This window comes from Hemicordylus capensis, chromosome 2 (genome assembly GCF_027244095.1).
Source record: "Hemicordylus capensis ecotype Gifberg chromosome 2, rHemCap1.1.pri, whole genome shotgun sequence".
Lineage (NCBI taxonomy): Eukaryota > Metazoa > Chordata > Lepidosauria > Squamata > Cordylidae > Hemicordylus > Hemicordylus capensis.
In genome coordinates this window covers 227,850,806-227,876,915 of record NC_069658.1, presented here as the reverse complement: position 1 = coordinate 227,876,915, position 26,110 = coordinate 227,850,806, and the positions used below count along the sequence as shown (strand labels likewise).

Sequence of the window (26,110 nt, the reverse complement as noted above, 5' to 3'; positions counted from 1 at the left end):
TAGACCTGAGTTGGATGCTTTGTCTGTCATTTAAGCTCCACACATTCCTGAGAAACATCCAGTTTTATAATGCTTCTATGGATGAACTATATTTGGGCGAGAATGGGGACCTGGCGGCAGGCTTTGATACTGTGAACTGGGTGGTGTTTTCCAATACCTCTCATGACAGAGTGAAGGTTGGGAGCATTGAGAGACAGGCATCCATGGACGTCAAGCTGACTATTAATCAGGACAGTATTATGTGGCCCAGGCAATATGACAAGGTAGGCACAAATATTCTATTGCTGTAGTTCCTTGGGTTTTGGTTTGGAACAGTTTCATTAACACTTGGTCAGCCTGATAGATGGACCTTTGCCAGGGAATTGACAGAGGGGAAAAACAAAAACAAACCGTGAACAGGATGATCTAATAGGCAATTAAATAGAAATAAAATTTAATCATATGACATACTTTTTGAACTAGCGATTGGTTATCTGGTTTGGCCAAATTATTACTGTTATTTTGGGATACAGCTGCAGAGGCTTTTCTGCTAATTAGCGTTCTGTTATAAGCTGTGGAGTTTCATGGAAAGTTAGTAGGCTTTTAGGCTTTTACCTGCTTGGAGGAACTTTACTGAGTGTTACTACGGTATGTTCTGAGCCTGCATATGTGAGTATATTTACAGATTAATTTTGATATTGACCAGCTTTTCTCTTCATGTATAGTAACTATTTTTATGTGATATTTTTGATTGTATTATTGTTAATATAGCAATTGAGACTGATGAAATGTGCTCCTGAAGAAGCATTTAGTGAAACAGCTATTTATCCTGGGGAAGCTGTAGTGTTTCCAGTCTCTTCAGACATCGTCCAGCAGACTACACAGCATGCATTGTTTTCCTTTTCTCTACCTTTGAGACCTGAGTACAACTGACTATATCTCTTATCATCGCTCCCAATCATCAGACACAGTAGAGTGTTCTGCTTTCGTCTTTCTGCTCTTATGGTTTATGAACATACTGGATGCATGTATTCATACTGGGAGAACAACAAGAGCTGCTATTGGGAACATGAGCTAATTTAGAGTCACATATTGATGTCAACTTCTGGTTGTTGAGGGTTTTTTTTTTTTTTGTTTCCACTAGATTCTGGGCTCTTAATGGGAGTTTACTACTTACCATTTGCCTATGTGTATTGTATACACTCATTCATATATGCTGTTTGTAGATGTTTACCTGGCTGGTTTGTGTATAGCATATTTCAGACATACACTTTTTGCATATATACTGGTTTGGGGCATATCTTATATCATGTTTAGTATGTCATATGATTAAATCTTATTTCTATTTAATTGCCTATTAGATCATCCTGTTCACGGTTTGTTTTTGTTTTTCTCCTTGTGGTTCCGTGGATCCCCCCTCCTCCATTTTTCTAGGGAATTGACAGAGGCAGCGTGACTTTTCTGGTTCTTTTCAATCTCTCAACAGCTTTTGATACCATTGGCCATGGTATCCTTCTGGATCACCTGAGGGAGTTGGGGATAGGAGGCATTGCTTTACAGTGGTTCCGCTCCTATGATTCAGGTAGATTACAGATGGTGGTGCTTGGTGACAGTTGCTCTTCAAAACTGGAGCTATTATATGGAGTCCCTCAGGGCTCAGTTCTGTCACCAGTGCTTTTTAACATCTACATGAAATCGTGGAGTGAGGTAATTGGGAGATTTGGGACTGGGTGGTATAATATCAATATGCTGATGAAACCCAAGTATATATCTCCTTATCATCAATAGCAGGAAATGGCATTAGCCCCTTAAATGCTGCCTACAGGCAGTAATGGGCTGGATAAGGGAGAATAAACTGAAGCTGAATCCAAGCAAGACTGAGGTGCTCATTGTTGGGAGTCGTAATCTGAAAAATGGGATTGGACATCCAGTTCTGGATGAGGTTACACTCCCCCAGTGTCGTGAATCTGTTACCTCGGCTAACCCAACAGGATTTTATAACCCCCTTCAGCACTCCCCCTGAGAGTAACCAGAAAGCAGCAGCAAAACCAAATGAAAGAAAATAAAAGGCCCACAAAGCAATTAGTCAATGGATTAAGTCCCCACCCCCCATGCGGGAGCTGCCTCCAGGATTTCTGGCATGGGGTGGCAGCGTTCCTTGCAGTGTTCCAAAGCGATTCATTCATTCTCAAGATCATATTGTGGAAACTGGATAGCTTTGTTTTTCTGCTTTAGCTTGACTTGGAACTTGCACTTGAGCAGTCCGTGATCTGTTCCACAATTGGCTCCTGGCCACTTATTAGCAACTAATAAGTTGCTCTCCTGCTTCATTTCTGTTTCCTAGGCCATACAGTCCGACTATGTTTTCCTCCTTACCATTTCTGACTTTGGCATTCCAGTCTCCCCAGCCACCAGCAGCACATCTTGCTTGCATGTTCTGTCAATTTCAGACTGAACTTGAGCATAAAACTCAGCAACTTTCTCTTCTTCTGCATCAGTCCTTGGGGCATAGACTTGAAAAACTGTCATGTTCAAGAGTTGCCAACGAAACCTAATTGATATTAGTTGATCACTGACCACATTGTACCCAAGTACTGTCATTGCTATATCCTTCCTGACTATGAAAGCAACACCATTCCTTCTTTGTTTTTTGTGTCCTGAGTTGTAAATGGTATAATTTTCTGACTGAAAGTGTCCAATTCTAGTCCATTTTAATTCGTTGATGTCCAATATGTCAATCTATAATCAATGTATTTCATCTTTCACTGTGTTGAGCTTTCCCATGTTCATGCTTCTTACGTTCCATGTTCCCACTGTAATTCTGTCTTTGCAGCTTTATATTTTCTTTTCCTGCATGGCAACATCAGCCGCTAGACATCCAAAAGGCTTTAATCTAACCACATCATAAACACCATCGGTACTCTGAGAGATCCTCAGCTCTTCCTCAGTAGCATGTTGAGTACCATCCAACCTCAGGGACCCATCAATCATCCGGCACTATATCTCATTCAATTTTGTCTATCCATGTGGGTTTCTTGGTAAAATACAGGAGTGGTTTACCATTGCCTTTCCCGCGCAGTATGAAATGATGCCTTTGTCGTTGTCACTGAAGTGATCGTCTGCCTCCAGCACCTTCCTATATCACTGCTGCCCAATATAGGAGCCCGCTTGCTTTAGCTGGGCAGCTGGGATGACCTTCGTGCTTTGGGTGACCCTATTGGGAGTATATCTCCCTGTGTACTATCTTCCAGTGCTCACACTTCTAGTCTCCCATTCATATGCAACCAGGGCAGACCCTGCTTAGCTAAGGGGACAAGTCATGCTTGCTACCACAAGACCAGCTCTCCTCTCCAAGTCACTCATCTTAACAATACTAGTGCTTCCATGCCTGCATAATCCATTCATGAATTCTCCCCCACCCCCATCTGTACTGCACAATTTGCACCACAGTGGGATTTTATTTTATTTTGAAACCTGTGCAATGCAATCATGTATACTCCACACTGCTCTGGGAATCCTGGCATCCTTCTATTTTTCTCCTCACAATCCGATTTCTTTAACTAGCTGCAGGATGATACTTAGGAAACTGCCTCATACCGAGTCATAACATTGGTCCATTTAGCTCAGTATTGCCCACACCAACTGGCAGCAGACTCTCTATGGCTGTAGGCGGGAGTCCTTCCCAGTTGTACATGGAGATGCCAGGGGTGAGCCTGCGACCTTCTGCGTGCAAATGCAGATGCTCTACCATTAAGCTACAGCCTATCCCTTATCATACAACCCTCACATGTAGTCACTCATCCAAATGCAAACCAGGGCAGACTCTGCTTAGAAAGAAGACAATTCATGCTCACCATCACAAGACCAGAGTTCTTCTCCTCCAGGTAAAACCAGACCTGGTATTAGAGATTCTTTTGTAGTCTTTTTCATAGCCTATAACTATAAAATACACCCCATTGCTTGATGTTCTTTCTTGTTATTCTTAGCCCCTGCCTCGTTCCAGGTGCACAGAAAGTTGCCACCCTGGATATGTCAAAGTGGTTCAGGAAGGAAAGCCAGTTTGCTGCTATAGTTGTGTTCCATGCACGGAAGGGACAATCTCCACCCAGGAAGGTAGGCGACCTTAGAAGAAAAGAGAGCCCTTTTGGGCATGTTAACTTTTTGAGGATGCTTTTGTATGTATTTTGGCGAGGAAAGATTAATGGGAGCAGTCAGATTGCAAGGGAGGAAATAGTATGACAGAGGAAGGTTCAACAGCCCTTCATGCCTGTACTTTTTATGTTTTTTTCATTGCATTCCAACCCTCCACTTTACATATATATAAGCATAGGTAGCCGAGATGGGTGATATTGAATGACATGACCGATCTCATCTTCCTAGATAGGAAGTAGACACTCGAACAGAAATGGGAGAGGGAGAACACACTCTCAAGGCTCAGGTACATCGTGTGGAGTTCGATTCTAACTGAGGATTTCTATAATCCTCTGAAATAGTGTAATAGGCTGATTGGGGTGTTTCTAGGCAGAGAAATACTCTGTTTCAAATGGAAGTTGTAGTGATCAGCCACCACCATCCTCTAAAGACTTAACAGGGAATGCGCCGTTATCTTGACTGACACTTTAGTGAACTTCAGGGCAGCCAATCAGTACACCAGGTGGGTGGGACCTAGAGTGTGGTTGCAGGGAATTCTGAGAACCAGAAGGGCTGTCTTTGTTAGAAGCAGTGAGGTTGGAGGGGCAGAGAAGGACACGTGGCCATGGAGGATGGCTGCAGGAGTATAATTGAGAGCTCTTGGAAGACAGAACTGCAGGGGCTTGAATCTCAACCAGCTGCGGAGGAAGGCCAGTGCTGGCCTGGGTTCTCACCCATCAAGTTTCCCATTCATATGCTACCAGAGTGGACCCTGCTTAGCTAAGGGGACAAGTCATGCTTGCTACCACAAGACCAGCTCTCCTCTCCTTGGTCTTCAGAGTGTCTCAGAGAGACCATATTATGCCTGTTTTAAAGTAATTGCATTGGCTAGCAATAAGTTTCCAGGCGAAATGAAAAGTACTGGTGATTACCTTTAAAGCCCCAGACAGCTAAGGACCAGGTTACCTAGGAGAGTGTCTTCTTCTACATGATGCCCACCCCACACTGAGATTATTGAGAGAGGTCCGTCTCCATATGCAGCCAGCTCATCTGGCAGTGACTCAGGAGCAGGCCTTCTCTGTAGTCGCTCCTAGGCTGTGGAATGCGCTCCCTATAGACATTTGTGGTTTAATATCCTTGCTATCCTTCAAAAGAGCCCTTAAGACACATTTTTTCAGCCAGGCTTTTAGTACTCTTCAAATGTTATACATTTTTAAATTAGTGTTTTTAACAGTTTGTTTTATTTTGTTTTTCTTGTGTTTTTCTTGTGTTTTGTGAACCGCCTAGAGCCACTGGAGTCAGGTGGTATATAAATTAAATAAGAGTAATTTTGAGAAATTGTGCAATGACCAACAATATCTGAATATCCCATGGAAAACCAGTAAGAACTTCCATCTTCAAATGAAGTATTTCTCCACCTGGAAACACCCTTGGGCTGCTAGAGATATGACAGTGATCCTAAGGTAACTTTTGTTCTTTTCAGATGCAGACCATTGCAACAAATGTCCAGATGATAAGCATGCAAACAAGGATCAAGATCAGTGTGTCCCCAAGATTATAACTTTACTCTCTTATGATGAACTGTTGGGGATTATCTTAGCTTCATTTGCCCTATTCTTTTCCCTTGCCACAGCACTTGTGTTAGGAATCTTCATTAAATATCTTGACACTCCAGTGGTCAAAGCCAACAACCAGGATCTCTCCTACATCCTCCTCATCTCCCTCCTACTTTCCTTTTTGTCCTCCTTCCTGTTTATTGGCCGGCCAAGGAAGGTGACGTGCCTTCTCCGACAAACTAGCTTCAGCATCATCTTCTCAGTTGCCATCTCTTCCGTGTTGGCCAAAACCATCACTGTGGTGGTAGCTTTCATGGCCACCAAGCCAGGGAACAGGATAAGGAGGTGGCTGGGGAAGAGTTTGGCCAACTTCATTGTCATGTCTTGTTCCGGTGTTTAACTTGGGATTTGCACCATCTGGCTTGGAACTTCTCCACCCTTCCCAGAGTCCGATATGGTCTCCCAGCCTGGACAGATCACCCTGCAGTGTAATGAAGGGTCTGTTGCCATGTTTTATGGCGCCCTTGGCTACATGGGCTTCCTGGCTGCTGTCTGTTTCACGGTGGCTTTCCTAGCCAGGAAGCTGCCTGGGGCATTCAATGAAACCAAGTTGATCACCTTCAGCACGCTGGTCTTCTGCAGCGTCTGGGTCTCCTTTGTGCCCATCTACCTGAGCACGAAGGGGAAATCCATGGTGGCCGTGCAGGTCTTCTCCATCTTGGCCTCCAGTGCTGGCTTACTGGGCTGCATCTTCATTCCCAAGTGCTACATTATCATCCTGAGGCCTGACCTGAATATCAAGGAGCACCTGATGGTGAAAACTGAAGGTGGTGTCTGATCCGTAGTACACTCTTTTCAGTTTTTGCAATGCTATTACAGCTTTGCAGTTATGAGATGAACAACCTTTCCTTGGGATGAAATGACCAGAGCTGCTATTATTCACGTCCCTTCAGATGCAAAAGAATCTTGTCATTGATGACAAAGCACCAAGAGGAAGCTGCCCACTCCAGTTATGAAGTAGTGCAGAGCCTTATTGTTGCAGTTAGTCATGAACAAGCATGGAGATTGTAGTGCAATATAAAGTAAATGTGGTTTATTAGGTTAAGTACATTTGAGATAGGAAAGACCCTAACTATGAGCTACATAGTGAATAGGAGGGGAGAGAGAGAGATGCTCCCATCTGCTCTCCAAAGAGAAAAGAAGCAGAACTACAGGAAGTACCTGAGGAGTCAAGGCAGGGATCATAGAGTAGAGGCAAAGCAGGGACAGGTAAGGGGACCCTCACTAGCTACCTGCCCCTAGTGGTCATTAGGAAGGTGCAAAAGGTCAATATACCGGATCTCAATCTCCAACATAAAGTGCATGCATCATGATGCTGTCTTCCCCAAGAGCCTGTGCTCTACACCACCTGAAGCCACTGGAAAGCACTGCAGTAGTCTAGCCTGGCTGTTAATAGAGCATGAATCACAGAAGCCAGGTACACCCCATCCTGGCTGTGGTTGGTGCATCAAACTGTTTATATAGGAAGCTGCCTTATACTGTGTCATACCAATGGGTTTATCTATTGCCCTCACTGGCTGGCTGGGGTTCTCCAGAATTTCAGGCACACATCTTCCTCAGCCCTACCTGAACATGCTGCTAGGGATTGAACCTAGAACCTTCTGCATGCACAGCAAATGTTCTACTACTGAGCTATGGATACAAATCCACTTGCAAGTTTGCCAGTGATGAGTTCCCCAATCCTCTGGCAAGCAGGACATCCCAGATGACACAGATCTTCTCCAGAGATCTCCCATTTCCACTGTCAATTTTGAGAAGGTAAGAACATAACAGCCTCAAGCTCCCTAACTGTGCGCTAGAAAAAGATATGAGAGAAAAGAAGGGATTGCCGGTGAGCACAAATAATGGATGGGTAGTGAGCTGAGCCTACATTTGTGGACCCCTTGTTTTAATATTTCTGTACAGTAAATTATTGTGCTTTCAAATATGATAATTGTTTTGTTATTCTTATTTTAATATTAATAATGTATATCAAGAACAAAATATGCTTAAATAATTAAAAGCCAATTATATTAATTAAAAATGTGTTTTTAAAGCCCTATAAAATCATTTCTTAAAAAACATAAGGGATGGAGCCTGTCATACCTTCCTGGGGAGCATATTCCACAAATGAGGTATCACCACACAGAAGGCCACATCTCTGGTAGACCACCAAACTGATCTCAGGCAAATGCAGGCTGGAGAGAAGACCTCTCATACTGATCTCCAGGACTGGGCAAGTTATTTTGAGAATGGGTAGCCCATCATAAATCCCATTGTTAACCAAGCTGAAGGATAAATACATGAGTTGGTTGTGATCCTGACTTCACCCTGTGAATTAAGCCAAAACCTTGGGCCCCATATTGCAGGTTGGAGAGGCTGAGTCTGAGAAAGACCCACTTGCCAGATTGACTCTCCCTCCAGCTGCCTATTTACTCCTTGAAGGCTAAAATGCCCAGGTTAGATAGCATACATAGTAGGAATATATCCAGTTTTATGGAAAGTACACAACAGAAAATGTTGTGTCCCAGAAAGAAAGATGTCCCCAGTCTTCCTCAGCCCTTAGACCCATTCTCCAGTCCCAGGCGAATGGGCCCCTGAATAAAGGAGGGCATAACATTTGTGTCTCAGGTCAGGCAGGAGGCAGTCAGGATGTCCTGACTCAGGAAGAGCTCCATCTCTAAATCTCTCCAGTGTTCCCTCTAAGAGGGATTCCCAGATGTTGTTGACTACAATTCCCAGAATCCCCAAGCAAAAGCCATTGAAGCTGGGGATTCTGGGAGTTGTAGTCAACAACTTCTGGGAATCCCAGTTAGGAACATGGGAAGCTGCCATATACTGAATCAGACCATTGGTCCATCTAGCTCAATATTGTCTACACAGACTGGTAGCGGCTTCTCCGAGGTTGCAGGCAGGAATCTCTCTCAGTCCTATCTTGGAGATGCTGCTAGGGAAGGAACCTGGAACCTAGATGCTCTTCCCAGAGCGGCTCCATCCCCTCAGGGCAGGGGCATAACGAGGCTGGAGTGGGCCCAGAGACAAAATTTTAAAATGGGCCTCTCGCTGATACACACACACACACACACACACACACACAAACTCTTCACATGTGACTTGCCTCTGGGGGGCCCCTCGAGGTGTGGGGGCCCCCAGGCAGCCGCCTCCCCTTGCCTAATGGTAGTTACGCCCCTCCCTCAGGGGAATATCTTACAGTGCTCACACTTCTAGTCTCCCATTCATATGCAACCAGGGTGGACCCTGCTTAGCTAAGGGGACAAGTTGTGCTTGCTACCACAAGACCAGCTCTCCTGTTAGAGGAAGCACTGGTCCTCTTCTCTTCCTCCAACACTCTTGTTCTCTTTTGGAGAGCTCCTAAGCCCCCTCAAAATCTTTTTCTCAGCTATTATGTTGTATGTGTGTGCAGGTGTCATACATATTTCCTGTGAGTGACTATATCTGCATTCATTTTAAATGAATTTTACGGGCCTCTTGACATGCAGGATACAGATCCAGCATACTTTGGGAGGTTTGTACTTGCCTACACCCTCTTTTAAAATCATGTCTAAATAAGGCTAGGATCTCTTCAAAATCTCCACACACAGCTACACACCAGCTACTTCTCTGGGCCAAATTATACTCTACATCACAAGGGTTGCTGTAGTGGGGAACTAATCGGAGAAGGTTCTGAGGAGACCTGAGCCTTATTCAGAGATTATTTTGTACGTGAATATGGGTGTCAGTATATACCATGTACATGTTTCAGTGTGCATGACTGTACATGGATGGATTTTGAAAGTGAACCTGTGTACAGCCCCCCTCAAAGGTACAACCCCCTGTACCTTTATGGGCCTCTAAACTGGTTTGAAAGACCAGCAGATCAACCGGTTCAAAAGTGGGGGGGGGATATCTTTAAGGACGGGTGAAGGTGCTCTTATCCCTCCTGCTGTGTTTCCCCTGCCCGCGCTGTAGTTTAAAATGGACCTGCGGGGCAATAGCATACCTCCTTGCCACCCCGGTGTGTTGTAGACCAGAAATGCCCAGTGCACACACACCAGGTACTTCCGGTCCGCAATGCACCAGGGCGTCAAGGAGGCATGCTGCCGCCCCACTAGACCGTTTTAAACTACAGCAGTGGCAGGGGAAGCCCAGCGGGAGGGGTAAGAGCACCCTCCTTTGTCCTTAAAGTTATCCCCCCCCCCCGCCCTCACCTTGGAACCAGCAGGCGCCAGTTCCATGCACACCACAAGTTTCCAATATTGAAGTGCTTGTGTGAATCCATGCCAAGGTTCTTTATGGCCCAAGACTGCACTTTGGCATGGGTTCACACAGTCACACTAATGTTGGTAATCCATATTAAACCTAGATTCAAGTAATTTTGTGAACAAGCTATATCAGAAAACCCTGACTACAAAAGGATTGCTGTCAGAGGCAAATGCTCTGCTTGTTAAGAAATAATTGAGAACAATGAGATGGTGTAAAATCTTGAATATGTATATTACTGACCAAAAAAAATATGGAATGTAGTTTTTAATGGAGAAGCATCTAAGGCAGCATGCTCTAATTTTAAAGAAAAAAATTAGCTTCCTTCACTAATCCTTATTTCAGAAGAGCAACTTAAGTAGATCCTAAAACATCCTGTGAAACATTTAGATCACATAAGCATCATTGAAAAACACTGAGTTGCATGAGAAAAGGTTTTTTAAAAGGTTACAAGTAGGTCTAGCTGAATCAAAATGATACAGGCAAATGGGGTGATTTTACTGCTAATATCCATCACTGAACTATGAACTCTCCTCCACAGGCGATTCCTTTGGCTCTCTCTTTAATGCTATTTAGACTATAGGCACGTGGTTTTCTCAGATGCTTGGTGGCTGAGGTTAATGGCCCCTTTGCAGTGCATCTGACCCCGTTATGTCTGTGCTGTGGCTTTTACTATTAATGTTTGCTATTATTTATTGATTATTATGGCTAATGTTTTATTTCTTTATGTTTCATCTTTATGTGAAGGTGCCTCACAGTTCTGGAAGGATGGAAAAGTGGAATAAAAAAGCATCTCTAACAGTTTTAGCAGATAAGTCCATGAGCCAGCTTCCTTTTAACAAGCACACCTTTAGTTCCTTCCAGTTAACATCTTTATGATTTGTTGTTGATCAGCAGGAAATCGGGGAAAGGAACATAGTTCAGTTCTCAGATGGAATTATTCTCCCCAAGTAAGGCAGGTAGGTAGGTGTGTGTGTGTTAATTCGCCCAGGCATTAAAGTGTGGCTGTTGTGCAGTTTCTTGGTTTAAAGAAAGGCACAGATTCTGAGGTTGCCTTCTGAAAACAAAGAGTTGGGTGTGAATCGGAGAGGCTCCACTTGGGTCTCCCGGCTCCTTCCCATGCCTTCTCCGGCAGGGTTTCTCTGCCAAGTATAAATTTCCAAGCCCTCTCTCTCCATTTTCCTGCCCTGTACGAATCTTGTCTCTGGCGCTCCACCGGCGAGGCATTTGCGCTCGCCAGATCCCTTGGGGCGGGGGGCGGATACAGCAAATCCTTCAGACCTGGTGGGAAATAAGGACTCCTTTGCTCGGAGGAAGAGTGAGCCCCTCAACGCCCAGCCTCTCTAGGAACTGCAACTCCCTCACCTTAATCCTTAGGCTGAATCTCTTCCGGAAGCAATCCCATGGACCCCGCTCTGTGCCTGCCTGCCTGCCTCCCTCCTCTGCAAAGCAGGGGACGAAGGGGGCTCTTTGCCCCGCTTACTCCCAGGCGACATGTCACTGTAAGGGTTAAACTGGATTCGGATTCCAAGAGAGACCTTTGGAAGGCTAATCTGGGACGCCCACTTCCTGCGGAGCCCCCACCCCCCTCTGCGAGAGATTTCCGTGCTCATCATCATCTTCCATGCAGCATGAAAGGGATCTGGTGCGTGCAAAAGGCATGTGGGGTGCGCGCCGCGGAGAGAGGGAGGTGCAAAGGAGGAAAGGTGGGGAGGGGGCTCGGGAAGGCACCGTAAGATATTCCCCTTACGGGGTGGAGCTGCTCTGGCAAGAGCATCTGAGGTTCCAAGTTCCCTCCCTGGCAGCATCTCCAGGGCTGAGAGCGATTCCTGCCTGCAACTTTGGAGAAGCTGCTGCCAGTCTTTGTAGACAATACTGAGCTAGATGGACCTATGGTCTGACTCAGAATATGGCAGCTATGTTCCTGTGACCCAGCTGAGAGAAAGGATGCACAGATGGGGGTTGGGGGAGAATCCCCAAATTCACCTCAAAGGGAGGTGGCCTTTCTGGCACCTTAGGGTTTGTGGCACAGTGGGGAAATGCTTAACTAACAATCAGAAGGTTGCTGGTTCAAATCCCCCACCTATATCGGGCAGCAGCGACATAGGAAGATGCTGAAAGATGAGATGCATCATTTCATACTGCGTGGGAGGAGGCAATGGTAAACCCCTCCTGTATTCTACCAAAGAAAACCACAGGGCTCTGGGCGCCAGAAGTCAAAATCGACTTGACGGCACACTTTAAGCAAAGTATGACTGCCCCTCCCCACCACATTCAGTACTGAAAAAAATGAGATGTCTGGAATGAACTTTTACACATATTTACTTGGCAATCAAAATGAACATCAGTTATTTTGCCATTGGGAAGAAAAGCCTACTCTTCCTCCTTTAAAAAAAACGATTAAAAGCACTACAATATGTGTTCCCCATTGCAGTTCAACAAAGACTTTAAAACTAACATTACAAAACAACTTTACTATATAAAGAGCCCTTCAGATAGCCTTAATGGGGCTCACAAAGCACCATTTTACATGCTACACAAATATCTGAGCTGTCAAGGGCTAGGAAATGGTTCTTCTAAGGAAAGCAGAGGTGGGTAGATCAGCAACAGCAACAGTCTGACTTTGTCCCAACTCAATTTAAACGAGCACTGCAGATGCCAAGGAGTGTGGACAGTGTGAAATTTGCAACTTAGAGAGCCAATGTTGTGTAGTGGTTAGAGTGGTGGACTGGGTGAGACCCAAATTCAAATCACCACTGGGTGATTCCAGGTTAGTCATTTATCTCTCAGCCTCACCTACTGTGATTGTTTCAGTATCCACTGCCACCATTTATCTCCAGTAGTCCTATCCTGTAATAGCTATTACCATTGATAGTGGGTAATCGGATGTTACTCCAATAGAGTAACATGGGATTTACTCATGTAATTTACTCAGTAAATTTGAGCATGGGATGTTACTCCAATAGAGAAAGTCCAAATATTTTAAAAATAAAGACAATTTATTGTTTTCGCAAAGAAAAACAAATGAAACAAAAGTTGATCCTTTCCAAGAAACACAGTTACAATTTACTGTCTTGTAGTCTGAGTCCCTTTCTGCCAGCTTCTTCCTTGGCAGTGAACTTACAACTGACTCTGCAGTACACACCTATAGAATTCCTCTTGTCAATCAAAAGCAACTGTTGTCAGGTACACGTTCTTAGAAGAAGAACCACAGTACCAGTGCTTTTCAGAACAGTGTCACAATTTCCTGCCCCCTCAGTGCAAAGAATGGCAGCTTAACAGCAATAATATTTCAATTTTAATTTAAAAAGTGAAACCTGAACTTCATCAGTAAAGTTCCCATCACCTTATTCTTGGAGGAGGATATGATATTCCCAGGGCCGTCATCTTCCCTCTATCCCAAGGAGTTGTAATGTTCAAACTAATGAATGTTTGGAGAGCCTCAAACAAGATAGATGGGCAGATAAACATCCATGGGGTTAGAATTCTTTCCCAACAGAAAGTGCACAACTGAGATTTCAGTGAGACTTTGATGTTGCTCACTGACAGAAAACAGAAGAACTGAATGGAAGGGGAGGAGAAACTAGGAAGCCAGTGTTTTGCTAGTGGAGCGCAGAAGTTCAGCAGCCCTGCTGACAGAGCAAAAACACCCCATCTCCTACTTCTGACCCGTCCAGTCAGGAGCCTGGAGGGTTGGCAGCTGTTTATTTTGGCACAGGGCCAGCGCCCACCAAAACTTGGAGGCTACTTTGGCGTAGTGGAAGGCAGGCCTGTGGTGGTGGGGTCTGTGGCCCCCAAGACCTTGGTCACCTATATCCACGGGCCAACCCTGCTCTCAGGCTGGGAGTTACTCTTTACTCTTCTCTGCTAAGGTGGGACAGTGCTAAAGAAATCAGCACAGACTGTATCTCTGTTTCTTAGGTGGGGGAACTCCTTACCTTCAAACTCCATTTCCACTCCAAGTCTTGACTTTGATCTGTTTTGTGGGGAGAAAGACCCCAATCACTTGCTGGAGAGACGGATAGACAGATAATTGATTTGTTGATTTTCTCTTGCTGTTCCTAATATTTGCAGACCACAACATTGCAGGAAATGGTCTCCATTTCTCCAAATGCAGGCATTGCTAACCTTAAGGAAGAAGAAGTAATGTCAGAAGAAGATAATTCAAGGCCTGTTGGAGGCTGCTCTTCAAAGATGGAAGAGGAAAACTCAGCTGGCCCTGAAGAAAGATGCCCTGATGCCATCCAGACTGGGAGCAGTGAGGTATTCTGGGAAGGAACTATGCAAAAGATTCTGGATGCACGAATATTGGAGAAGGCAGCATGAACTGCTTCTTCTGCAGGGGGCATGTGGGGTGCAGAGAAAGAGGGTGAGGAGGGGGCCTGGAATGATCCACATGGGTGGAGAGATGCCCAAGCATGGAAGCACCTCTGGACTGAAGGGGAAGAAAAAATGAGGGATCCCAGATTCATACCTCTCAGACTGACCTATCCATGTAAGGTTCATCTTTCCTCTGCTCTGCTCAGAAGGCATAATGGTAGAGACATCATCAGCAGCAAAGCTCCTCACCAAACTGCTTCCCTTCTATGTTTTGGCTTTGATCTGTTTTATGGGGAGGAATACCCCCTTGTCACTTCTGGAAGATCCAGACAGATCTTTATTTTGTTTAGTTTGGTGTCTTCTGTTATTGTTCCTAATATTTGTGCAGATACTAACATGTCACCTTTTGCAGGGTGTAGTCTCTGCCTCTCCAAATCCAGGGAGCTCTGGACTTAAGAAAGAAGAAGAAATGGAGGAAGAGGAAGGAGATCATTCAGGTTTTGTTGAAGGCTGCTCCCTGAAGATAGAAGAGGAAGACTCCGCTGACCCTGAAGCAGGAAGATGCCCTGATACCATCCAGATTCAGAGCTGTGGGGGATTCCGCTTGCATGCAGAAGGTCCCAGTTTCACTCCCTCACATCTCCAGGTAGGGCTGAGAGAGACTCCATCCTGAAACTGTGGAGAGAGCTACTGCCAGTCTGTGTAGGCAATCCCAAGCTCGATGGACCAATGGCCTGACTCAGTATAAGGTAGAGCCCTATGTCCCTAAAGAACAATGCAGGAGATTCTGGGTGCAGAAGATCTTGGGGGAAGTAGCATGAGCTGCCTCTTTCAAGGGGATCTGGTCTATGCATCAAGGTTTAGTGGAAGGAGGGTGGTAAATGCAAAGGCAGGCAGCTGGGGAGGGAGTTCCAGATAGGGATGTGCATGGAACCGTAGAGGCGCGGTCCAGCGCCGGTCCCCACCCTTTAAGGGCGGGAGGGGTTGCACTTACCCCTCCCGCTGCTTTTCCCCCGCCGGCGCTCGGTTTTTGCGAAAGGTTTTTGGGGCGGCAGCATTCCTCCCTGCCGCCCCTGCCCCTGTTGTTGTCCGGAAATACCGGAAGTAGCGATTGCATGTGCGCCCGCCACCACGCACACGTGCCCACTGCGCACATCCCATGTTGCGTGCGCACGTCACGCATGCGGCATGCGATGTGCACGGCGGGTGCGCATGTGGCAGCAGCATGCACGCACAGCGGTGGGAGAATGTGCTATCGCTACTTCCGGTATTTCCGGACAATGGGGGCAGGGGCGGCAGGGAGGAACACTGCTGTCCCAAAAACTTGTCGCAAAAACGGAGCGCCGGCGGGGAAAAGCAGCGGGAGGGGTAAGTGCAAACTGCCAGCCCGGCCCACATTCAAACTGGTTTGGAGGCCTCTATAATGGCCTCCGTACTGGTCCATGCACATCCCTAGTTCCAGAAGGGCCCAGCTGAAGGGGGAGATGTCCAGCCAGGGAGGCATGTCTGGTGTGAAGGTGGGAGGAGAGAAAGTAAGGGATCCCCAGTTTCAGCCCAAAGGGAGCTGATCCCTCAGGCTGATCTCTCCATGCAGGCTTCCACTTACCACTACTTTGATAGACAAAACAGTGGTGGAGACATCACCAGGAAAGGCCCCTTTGTCTCTTAGGTGGTGGATCTCCTCATCACCTTGGACGTCCCCTCTATGTCTTAGCTTTGATCCATGTTACAGGGAGAAACACCTCTAGTCACTAGCTGGAGATACAGATAGATGGATAGACAGATAATTGATGCATTGATACGGGTCTTCTCTCTTGCTGCTTGCAATAATTGCACAGATAATGACTTGTCAACTTTTGCAGAACTTGATATCCCAGTCACCAAATCCAGGCATTTCTTGCCTTAAGACAGAAGAAGAAGTGGAGGAAGAGTATCTTTCAAGTCCTGTTGGAGGCTGCCTTCCAAAGTTGGAAAAGGAAGACTCAGCTGTCCCTGAAGCAAGAAGATGCCCTGATGCCATCCAGACTGGGAGCAGTGAGGGATTCTGGGAAGGAACCATGCAGAAGATCCTGGGTGCAGAAGATCTTGGAGGAGGCAGCATGACTGGCCTCCCACAAGGGGATTTGGTATGTACATGGGGCATGTGGAGTGCAGTGGAGGGAGGGTGAGAAATGAAAAGGTAGGGAGGGGCCTCTGGACTGGAGAAAAATTGAGGGATCCCCAGATTCACTCCAAAGAGACCTGGCCTCTCAGCACCCATCTTTGAAGGCTCCTTTTGACATCAATGATGTATCAATGGCTACTTGAGCCTATTAAAGGCTAAAGGCCACCTCCAGCCTCAGAGATGCCTCTAAATACCAGTTGCAGGGGAGTAGCTGTAGGAGAAAGGGCATACCCTTAGCTCTTGTCTGTGAGCTTCCCAGAGGTATCTGGTGGGCCACTGTGTGAAACAGAATGCTGGACTAGATAAACCTCGGGCCTGATTTTATTTAAAGATTATCAGCCCTTTTGGGAGGGGGATTCTTCCTTCCTTCCTTCCTTCCTTCCTTCCTTCCTTCCTTCCTTCCCTCCCTCCCTCCCTCCCTCCCTCCCTCCCTCCCTCTTTCTTCCATTAACCCACTTTGGAAGCTTTTGTCGAAAAAATTTATATAGGTGCTTGTAGTAGTTTTACAGAGAGAAACACCCCATGTCACTTGCTGGATAAACAGATGGATAGATAGTTTATTAATTTTAGTCTTCTCTGTTGCAGCTCCTAATATTTACACAGATAATGACTTGTTCACTGTTGCAGGGTGTCATCTCCATCTCCACAAATCCAGGCCTTTCTTGCCTTAAGAAAGAAGAAGAAATGGAGGAAGAGGAAACAGATCATTCGAGTTATGCTGAGGGCTGCTCTCCAAAGATGGAAGAGGAAGAAGCAGATGGCCCTGAAGCAAGAAGATGCCCTGATGCCACCCAGACGAGAAGCAGTGAGAGATTCTGGGAAAGAAATGTGCAGAAAGTCCTGGGTAGGGACACCAGCAGCTCAGATGTACGGCACCAGCGCTTCAGGGAGTTCTGCTACCAAAAAGCTGAGGGCCCCCGAGAAGTTTGCAGCCGAATCTTGGACCTTTGCAACAATTGGCTGCAGCCAGAAAGACACACCAAAAGTCAGATGGTGGACCTGGTAGTCCTGGAGCAGTTCTTGAGCATCCTCCCCGCAGAGATGGAGAGCTGGATCAGGGAATGTGGAGCGGAGACCAGTTCCCAGGCAGTGGCTCTGGCAGAAGGCTTCCTCCTGAGACAGGCAGAGGCCACGAAGCAGGAAGAACAGCAGGTGTGAGATTATTTCATCCTGGTAGGGATGCCTATCGGTTGGCCAGCTTTTGGTGGGGGGAGGCTCTGCAGGTCCCAAGCACTCCAGGCCAGATTTGGATGTGTGTGGCAAGGGCCCCTGGTGAGAACACTTGAAGAGAACTCAGGGAGGGAGAGGGAAGCACCTCTGCTTCTACTTCCTGCTACAAGCAGAAGCAGAGGCACTTTCCTGCCAGCATGCAGAGGCAGTGCCCTTTGGCTGGGGATTATGGGAGTCGTAGTCAACAACGTCTAGGAATGCCTGTTACAGAGGACACTTATAAGGAGGAAACTTAAGATCTATCTATCTATCTATCTATCAAGTTTATACCCCGCCCACAAAGATGCCCCTTTGACTCCTCTTCTAATCTCTGTGTTGGGTCAGTACACCCATATACACATCCTTGGGTGCTTATCTGCCAAAGGTATAGCTAGTTGTGGGTTCTATAATAGAATAAATTAATCCAGCCTAGTTTTACCAAGAGGGAGGAAATTATGCCCCAGAGTTTGCCAGCATCCTCTTTTTCCTAATCCCTCTTGTCCTTCCCTGGTTGGGCTCCTCACTCACTGATGCAGGAACCATCCAAAGAGGCCACTGGTTTCCTGGAAGCAGAGAAGGCTCCACCAGACCCCAAGGAAAAGTCGTTGTTGAGGGGGCTCTCACAGGAAGGTGACGGAGGGACCATCGTGCTGGGTAAGGACTGATGGGGTGTGCCTGAATTTGCCTTTTTTTGAACAAGACTGAAACCTGTTGGCTGCTTATCTTTTTCTCTAGGGCTGAGAGAGATTCCTGCCTGCAACCTTGGAGAAGCCGCTGCCAGTCTGTGAAGACAATACTGAGCTAGATAGACCAATGGTCTGACTCAGTGTGTGGCAGCTTCCTATGTTCCTATGTTCTTTTGGGCCTGTGCAGGGGAGGTGACACTCCTCTCTCGCCTCCATAACATGTTAACAAAAAGCCTGTCCATGCAACATTTTAAGGTTATGAAAAAATCCTTAATAGCACTTTGAAGTATGCCCAAACTGTATTCCTCCCAGGAGCTGAAATGCAAAATATTTATAAAGCATAAAATATCTCCCTCCCTCCTTTCTCTCCCTCACAGGCAGTGGACTGCTCCATGCACTTCCTTCCAGACCTTCTCTCGTTTGTGATGGAATAGAAAATATGGCTGTGCAGTCAGATCAGGTAGGAGAAGGATGACTGGAGAGAAAGAAAGTCAGTGGGGCAGAGCCCGGGGCCTCTGTCCCCTACCCATCCCCTTGGGTTGAAATAATCTCTCTCTCTCTCGGCTTCTGCCTCACTGCCTCCTAGGAAGGGTTTGAAGGCCACTGGAGAATGGGGGCCTCCACCCACCCTCCCTTTTATTGTCATCTTACCTGTGTAGAGAGAACATTTTGTTCTTCTGTCCTTCAGAGTCCAGTGACCTGGGATGAGGTGGTTGCATGTTTTGCAAAGGAATTGTGGGCTCTGGATCCCACCCAAAGGGCTCTGCAGATGGAAGTCTTGTTAGATGGAGAGAATGTGGCTTCTCTGGGTAAGGTTTTTTCCTTTTGCTTGAGTGACAAAATCAGTTTTCGAAATCTAAAAAAATGGGTTGCTTAAGATGATGCATCTGGACAGAACTTATCCACATGTGATAAGTGATATGAGTGCACAGGGGTGTCTCATCCCACACCCCGACACACCTTCCTGAAACCTCATTTTTGATTTAAATACATTGACCACAAGGCTCAAGTGTGCAAGGTTTGGACATACATGTTCATCCCCCTCATTGTGTGGGTGGTTTGAACGAGAAAAATGGATTAAAAGGTTGAGTCACCATACCAGGGCAGACACAGGCAAATAAGCCATTACAGGAAGATGAAAAGCATCACACCAGGGCATCCGAAGGAATGGATCTGGGAAATTGCCATGACAAGTGCCTACATAAGGACACACAGGCATGTGACGTCCGAATGAGAGCCTGTTCAAAATAAGGCTGAGACTCTTAAATAGCAGGGCTCTTAAACAAGTAGGTAAGGCCTGTGGTTGACTGGGCAAAGTCATATGGTGGGGGTAATAGCAGAAGCAGCAATTGGCGTGCTTGGCCTAAACCCCCAAATGGTGATCGATTCCTTAGTCAAACAATCCACTCTCTTGGGGATTGTGGCTATTTAAACTTAAAACCTCCTCAGTATCAGCTGAAAAGCGCGGGGAGGTGTAAAGTTTAAATGTCCACAATCCCTGCCTCTCGGCTGATGTGCAGGGAAGTTTAACCACTACACCAGCATGGTGTAGTGGTTAGAGTGCTGGACTAGGACCGGGCAGACCCGAGTTCAAATCCCCATTCAGCCATGATACTTGCTGGGTGACTCTGGGCCAGTCACTTCTCTCTCAGCCCAAACTACACCACAGGGTTGTTGTGAAAGAGAAACTCAAGTAGGTAGTACGCCGCTCTGGGCTCCTTGGAGGAAGAGCGGGGTATAAAAATGTAAAAATGTAAATGCAAAAATGTAAAAAATAAATAAATAATAAAATGAATAATAAAGAAGTGGCCCAGGAGGCGAAAGTGAATGGAGCAGCCTGCGCCTCTCACACCACGTCTTTAAATCTCCCCACGCATCAGCTGAGAAGCACAGAGAATTGCTATTTAAACTGGATACCCATTTAGTTAGGGTAGGAAAATGTGAGTAACCAAGACCACCATCATCCCCACCCCACAATAAACTACATTCATATCCTGTGGTGTGGACTACAAATAGGAGTAACTACTCTTTGAGGGCCACCTGTATATGTCATGGGATTTTTAAAAATTAATATGGCTTGCAAGAGGGAAATAAAAGAACAATTTGAACTTTGCAGGATGTCAACTTCAAATATTCATGTTACTGAATAATGCACATATATGGTACATTTGAATCATATTAAATCTGAATCTGAGAAAGATCTTTTGCTTTGGGACATAGGGACATAGGAAGTTGCCATATACTGAGTCAGACCATTGGTCCATCTAGCTCAGTATTGTCTTCACAGACTGGCAGCAGCTTCTCCAAAGTTGCAGGCAGGAATCTCTCTCAGCCCTATCTTGGAGATGCCAGGGAGGGAACTTGAAACCTTCTGCTCTTCCCAGAGCAGATCCATCCCCTGAGGGGAATATCTTGCAGTGCTCACACATCAAGTCTCCCATTCAAATGTAACCAGGGTGGACCCTGCTTAGCTAAGGGGACAAGTCATGCTTGCTACCACAAGACCAGCTCTCCTCTTTGCCTTTGCTTGGGCATGTAGTCGTTTTGGAATTATTGATCTGAATTATTTAATTATTTGGAATTATTTAATGGAATTTATATGGAATTATTTAACACCAAGTGTTAAAAATATGTTGAGAACAATAACAGTTAAAATATGATGATTATATTCAGAATTATTTCTAATATATATATATATATATATTTAAAATTAAACATTTTCCCCAACATATTCTGGTGTAACAAGTAGTGCATTCAGCTAATTTCAGTGGCAGGATTGTGTATGCAAAATTTGATAGGAGAGCTGGTGTTGTGGTAGCAAGCATGACTTGTCCCCTTAGCTAAGCAGGGTCCGCCCTGGTTGCATATGAATGGGAGATTTGATGTGTGAGCACTGTAAAATATTCCCCTTAGTGGATGGAGTCGCTCTGGGAAGAGCAGAAGGTTCCAAGTTCCCTCCCTGGCTTCTCTAAGATAGGGCTGAGAGAGATTCCTGCCTGCAACCTTGGAGAAGCCGCTGCCAGTCTGTGAAGACAATACTGAGCTAGATAGACCAATGGTCTAACTCAGTATATGGCAGGTGCCTATGTTCTATGTTCCTATGATATCTGTAAGTCATAATAAGTCAAGTACAGGTGGACCTCATTATCCGCTATGGTTCCATTCCTGTAGATTACCACGTAACAAAATCGCGGATAATGAGTCACTGAGTCTATAGGAATGTGGTCATTAGGTTTCCAGACTTTAAAAAACACCAAAAACCAAAATAAAAATAAAAATGGGCCAAATAAAGTGCCCTACCATGCTCTGTGGGTCTCCTGGCAATGCCCCCCAAATGGTCCCAACAATCGTGGCTTTTTCCCCATTTCTTTTTTATTCTTTGGCTGAAATAAGCTACAAAATGGCTGCTGTGGACAAAATGGCAGCTGGAAATGGTCATTTCCATGGCAAATGGTCCAAGGTCATTTCTGACCACCTAGGAACTGCAGATACATTTTGTTTGTTTGATTGATTGATTGATTGATTGATTGATTTCTATACTGCCCTTCCAAAAATGGCTCAGGGCGGTTTATACATGTGTGATGACTTTACATGTGTGACTTTATAAGTAAACATATAAACAAATTCCTCAAAACAATAGATGAAATGTAATAGGACATTTCACACACACACACCCATGAAGAAGAGCAAGCAATGGGCGTGATTTCCCTGATTGGAGGCTCTATGTTTCCCTCATCAGGTTTTTCTCTTCATTCCAGCAGGTGATAGAAGGGAGAGCAAGAAAAAAGGTGAAGAACAGAGAAAGACAACTGTAGCAAAACAGAAGCAAGGGAGGAAACCCATTGCTTTTGAAGGGGCTGGTCAATCAAGCCTTCAGGCATATCAAACCATCTACCCAAGTGAGGTACCATATATATGCTCAGAGTGTGGAAAGACCTTTAATTGCAGGAAAAACTTTTTAATGCATTTCAGAACACATGTACCAGCACTGCCGTATAAATGCTCTGAGTGTGGAATGAGCTTCAGGCTGAAGAAAAAATTTCTTAAACATCTAAGTTTCCACACAAGAGAGAAGCCATATGACTGCTTGGAATCTGGAAAGAGCTTCAGTCAGAGCACAACTCAGACACAACCATATGCAACCCATACTGGGGAAATGCAAAATGAAAGCTCAGAGCTCACTTTCCGCCCCAACTTAGTTAATCATGGCAAGAACCACTCAGAGGAAGAACTATATATATGTTCCGAATGTGGTAAGGGCTTAATCTCTGCCAAATTCCTTATTCAACATCAAAAAACTCATACAGGGGAGAAACAATGTAAATGCCCAGTATGTGGAAAGAGCTGTGGAAACAGCTCAGTTCTGACAAAACATTACAGAATGCACAGAGGCAAAAAGCCATACAGATGCTCCGAATGTGGAATGAGCTTCAATCAGAAGGTAAAGCTTACTAGACATCAAAGAATTCACACAGAGGAAATGAGGTACAAGTGCTCTGAGTGTGGAAAGAGTTTCTGTTTGTACCAAAGCCTTGCGAATCATCAGAGAATCCACACAGGTGAGAAACCATATAAATGCTCAGAGTGCGGAAAGAGCTTCAGTTTTAGTAATAGCTTCATTAGACATCAAAAAATACACAGAGAGGGGGAGAAAGCATATAGATGCTTGTGTGGAGAGGCGTTTAGTCGGATCACAGCCCTTGCAAGACATTCCAGAACCCACATAAGCAAGATACGCTCCTTACAAAGGGCAGATGAGGCATTGCCCTCCCACCATCCCAGTTTCCACCACTCTCCCCTATTGGATAACCTTGCTCTGCTGAAACAGTTGATACTTGCAATGCGTTCTTTAAGGCCACAGGGGACAGCATTCTCTGGCCCCTTACCCTTGTGCCCATTACCTCTTCAGTAAAAACAAACTTTTCCCCCAGTGTGATGTTGCCTCAAGCAGGGCAAACTTCTGTAACACTCTGCATTGCCACAAAGCCTCACAACTTACATAGGGGAGAAACCATATAAATGCTCAGAGAGTGGAAAGAGCTTCAGTCAAAACATGAATCTTTCTAGTCATCAAAGACCTCACACAGGAAAGAAACCCTATAAATAGTGGGAACGTGGAAGAAGCTTCAGGCAGAGCTCAAGTCTTATTTGCCATCAAAGAATTCACCCAGGGAAGATGTCGTGTTTATGCTCAGTGTGTGGAAAGAGCTTCAGTTGGAGCAGAAATCTGAGGTCACATCAAAAACTCCACACTGGGAAGAAACCACATATCTGCTCAGAGTGTGGAAATCGCTTCAGTAAGAAGCCACATCTTACTGAACATAACAGAATTAACACAGGGGAGAAATTATGTAAATACTCAGAATGTGGAAGGAGCTTCAGTTGTAGCAAGCACTTGATTTCCCTTTCAAAGAATCTGCACAGGAGGAAAGAGCTTCAGTCAAAGTGGATGGAAAGAGCCTCAGTCAGAGCTCTAATCTTATCAGTCATCAAAGAATCCACACAGATAAGTGCTCACAGTGTGGAAAGAACTTCAGCTGAAGTGGAAACCTTCATGTACATAAAAGAATCCACACAGGGATGAACAATGTGAATGCTAGAATTGCCTGGAGTGTGGAAAACACTTCAGGTGGAGAACAGGTTTTCTTATCAAAGGATTTGCTGTGGAATATGCTATATTGATAATTAGGTGAGAGCTTTCCTAACCAAGCCCAGATAAAGATCAGAGAACCTATGGAGAATTTGGAGAACCTATAGACATGCTAATACAATGGAAAACAATGTTTATCACCATGGGAATTGTGTTACATGAGAGAAAGAAGCTGAGTGTGGGAAAGGAATTGCAGTTGGAGCCCAGCTGTTCTATTGTGTCTTGTAATGTGACTGTCCCCTCATTTAGGAGGCAGTCACATTTTGTTAAATATGCCATATAGAACCATGTGCTTCTCTGCATTGCAAATTCACCTGCTCTGACACTGAGGATTTTAAAACAAAAAATATGTGAAGGGTAACCAACATCTTTTTCTTCCCTAACACAGAAATATTAAGGGTTAGGAATTGTTCCTATAGTCTGTGGCTGGCATATGTGAACTGGTTAGATATTTTTATTAGATGTTCTATAAATGTAATAAGTAAATAAAACAGTACAGAGCAACGAAGGGCTGGTTTAACAAGCAAAGTTACCTTATCTCAAGAAGATTTTAATGAACATTGGATGGCATTTCACTTAATGAATTTTTAATGAACATTTTATTTACATTTTTATTCTGCTCTTTGCCCTAAGACTCCAGTGCAGTGGACATGTTAAAAATAGTCACAAAACTGCAGTAAAAATAATCCAATAGTTTTCTCCAGTTCTTTGGATGCTTCATTTAATAATGTAATCGTAAGTGTTAAAATCTTAATCCTTCTCTGTCTATCTCTAACCATTTTTAATGATGTATTAAAAGTTGTTTTAATAAAGTCTTTAAGTGTCATTCCTATGGCCTCAGTCTTTTCTTGTATCCCAAATTAGTAATCTCAAAGGTTTTACCTTGATTTAGGGATAAGAACTATGAAGTATTCTTCATAGTTAGTCCTGGAGGGGCAGTTAGGGTTCAAGGGCAGTGAAGGATACCATCAACTGTAAGTGTGTCTCCCTGAAATTGTTTATTGGGCTAATGGGCCAGCCAAAGCTGAATACTCTCTGCACAGTCCCCCTGCTCCATGTGTTGATGGCCATATCCACCTTGCAGTGCTATGCTTTGTCCAGTGCTAGGGGTGGGGCTTCTTTCAGGCAAACAGTGCCCTCTTGAGCCCCTGCACCATCTTCAAAGGCATGCACAGAGTGCTGGGAAGTGTAGCCCTTCCCAATGCTTTCCTCCTAGAACTCTTGCGTACAGTTCTGGTCACAACGTCTAAAAAAGGACATTGTAGAACTGGAAAAGGTGCGGAAGAGGGCAACCAAGATGATCAGGGGCCTAGAGCACCTTTCTTATGAGGCAAGACTACAACACCTGGGGATTTTTAGTTCTGAAAAAAGACGACTGTGGGGAGACATGATAGAGGTCTATAAAATTATGCATGGTGTGGAGAAAGTGGATAGAGAGAAATTTCTCTCTCTCACACATAACACTAAAACCAGGGGTCATCCCATGAAATTGATTGGCGGGAAATCTAGGACCAACAAATGGAAGTACTTTTTCACACAACGCATAATCAACTTGTGGAATTCTTTGCCACGAGATGTGGTGACAGCCAACAACCTGGATGGCTTCACGAGGGGTTTGGACAACTTCATGGAGGAGAATTCTATTAATGGCTGCTAGTCGGAGGGCTATAGGACACCCCCCAACCTCAAAGACAGAATGCCTCTGAGGACCAGTTGCAGAGGAGTAACAGCAGGAGAGAGGGCATGCCCTCAACTCCTGCCTGTGGCTTCCAGTTGCATCTGGTGGGCCACTGTGTGAAACAGGATGCTGGACTAGATAGGCAGGCCTGATCCAGCAGGGCTGTTCTTATGTTCTTAACTCTTAAATGAGGGCGCCATCTCTCTTAAAGGGCCTTCCCAGAATGAGGGAAGCACAGTACCATGTGGAGGTCAAATGGCTCTCACCTTGAGGGGTTTTTTGTTTTGCCAAGTGCCCGTCACTTGAAATCTAGTGAAGATCACTGATTTAGGGGGAAGAAGGGGTTGTCACTGAGCCACCTAATGGCACAGCAGGGAAATGACTTGCCTAGCAAGCAAGAAGTTGCCAGTTTGAATCCCCGCTGGTGTGTTTCCCAGA

General features: G+C 45.2%; 1 protein-coding gene across 7 annotated transcripts; it reads left to right on the top strand.

The window, feature by feature from the left end:
• The first annotated feature begins 580 nt into the window (after positions 1 to 580).
• On the top strand, positions 581 to 24,820 carry LOC128345474 (zinc finger protein with KRAB and SCAN domains 8-like). 7 transcript variants are annotated; one of them, XM_053297465.1, is made up of 10 exons: positions 581 to 648; positions 3,966 to 4,092; positions 14,040 to 14,228; positions 14,698 to 14,931; positions 16,148 to 16,411; positions 17,077 to 17,601; positions 18,195 to 18,312; positions 18,722 to 18,804; positions 19,033 to 19,153; positions 22,103 to 24,820. In XM_053297465.1, the coding sequence occupies exons 2-10, from the start codon at positions 4,009 to 4,011 to the stop codon at positions 23,254 to 23,256; spliced, it is 2,772 nt and encodes a 923-aa protein (XP_053153440.1). In that variant the 5' UTR covers positions 581 to 648; positions 3,966 to 4,008; the 3' UTR covers positions 23,257 to 24,820. The 7 variants fall into 7 exon arrangements, with proteins under 7 accessions (XP_053153440.1, XP_053153443.1, XP_053153439.1 ...); XM_053297468.1 differs by lacking the exons at positions 581 to 648; positions 3,966 to 4,092 and adding an exon at positions 10,882 to 10,924 and having other exon boundaries at positions 14,083 to 14,228; XM_053297464.1 differs by lacking the exons at positions 581 to 648; positions 3,966 to 4,092 and adding an exon at positions 11,323 to 11,623 and having other exon boundaries at positions 22,106 to 24,820.
• Positions 24,821 to 26,110: the final 1,290 nt, after the last annotated feature.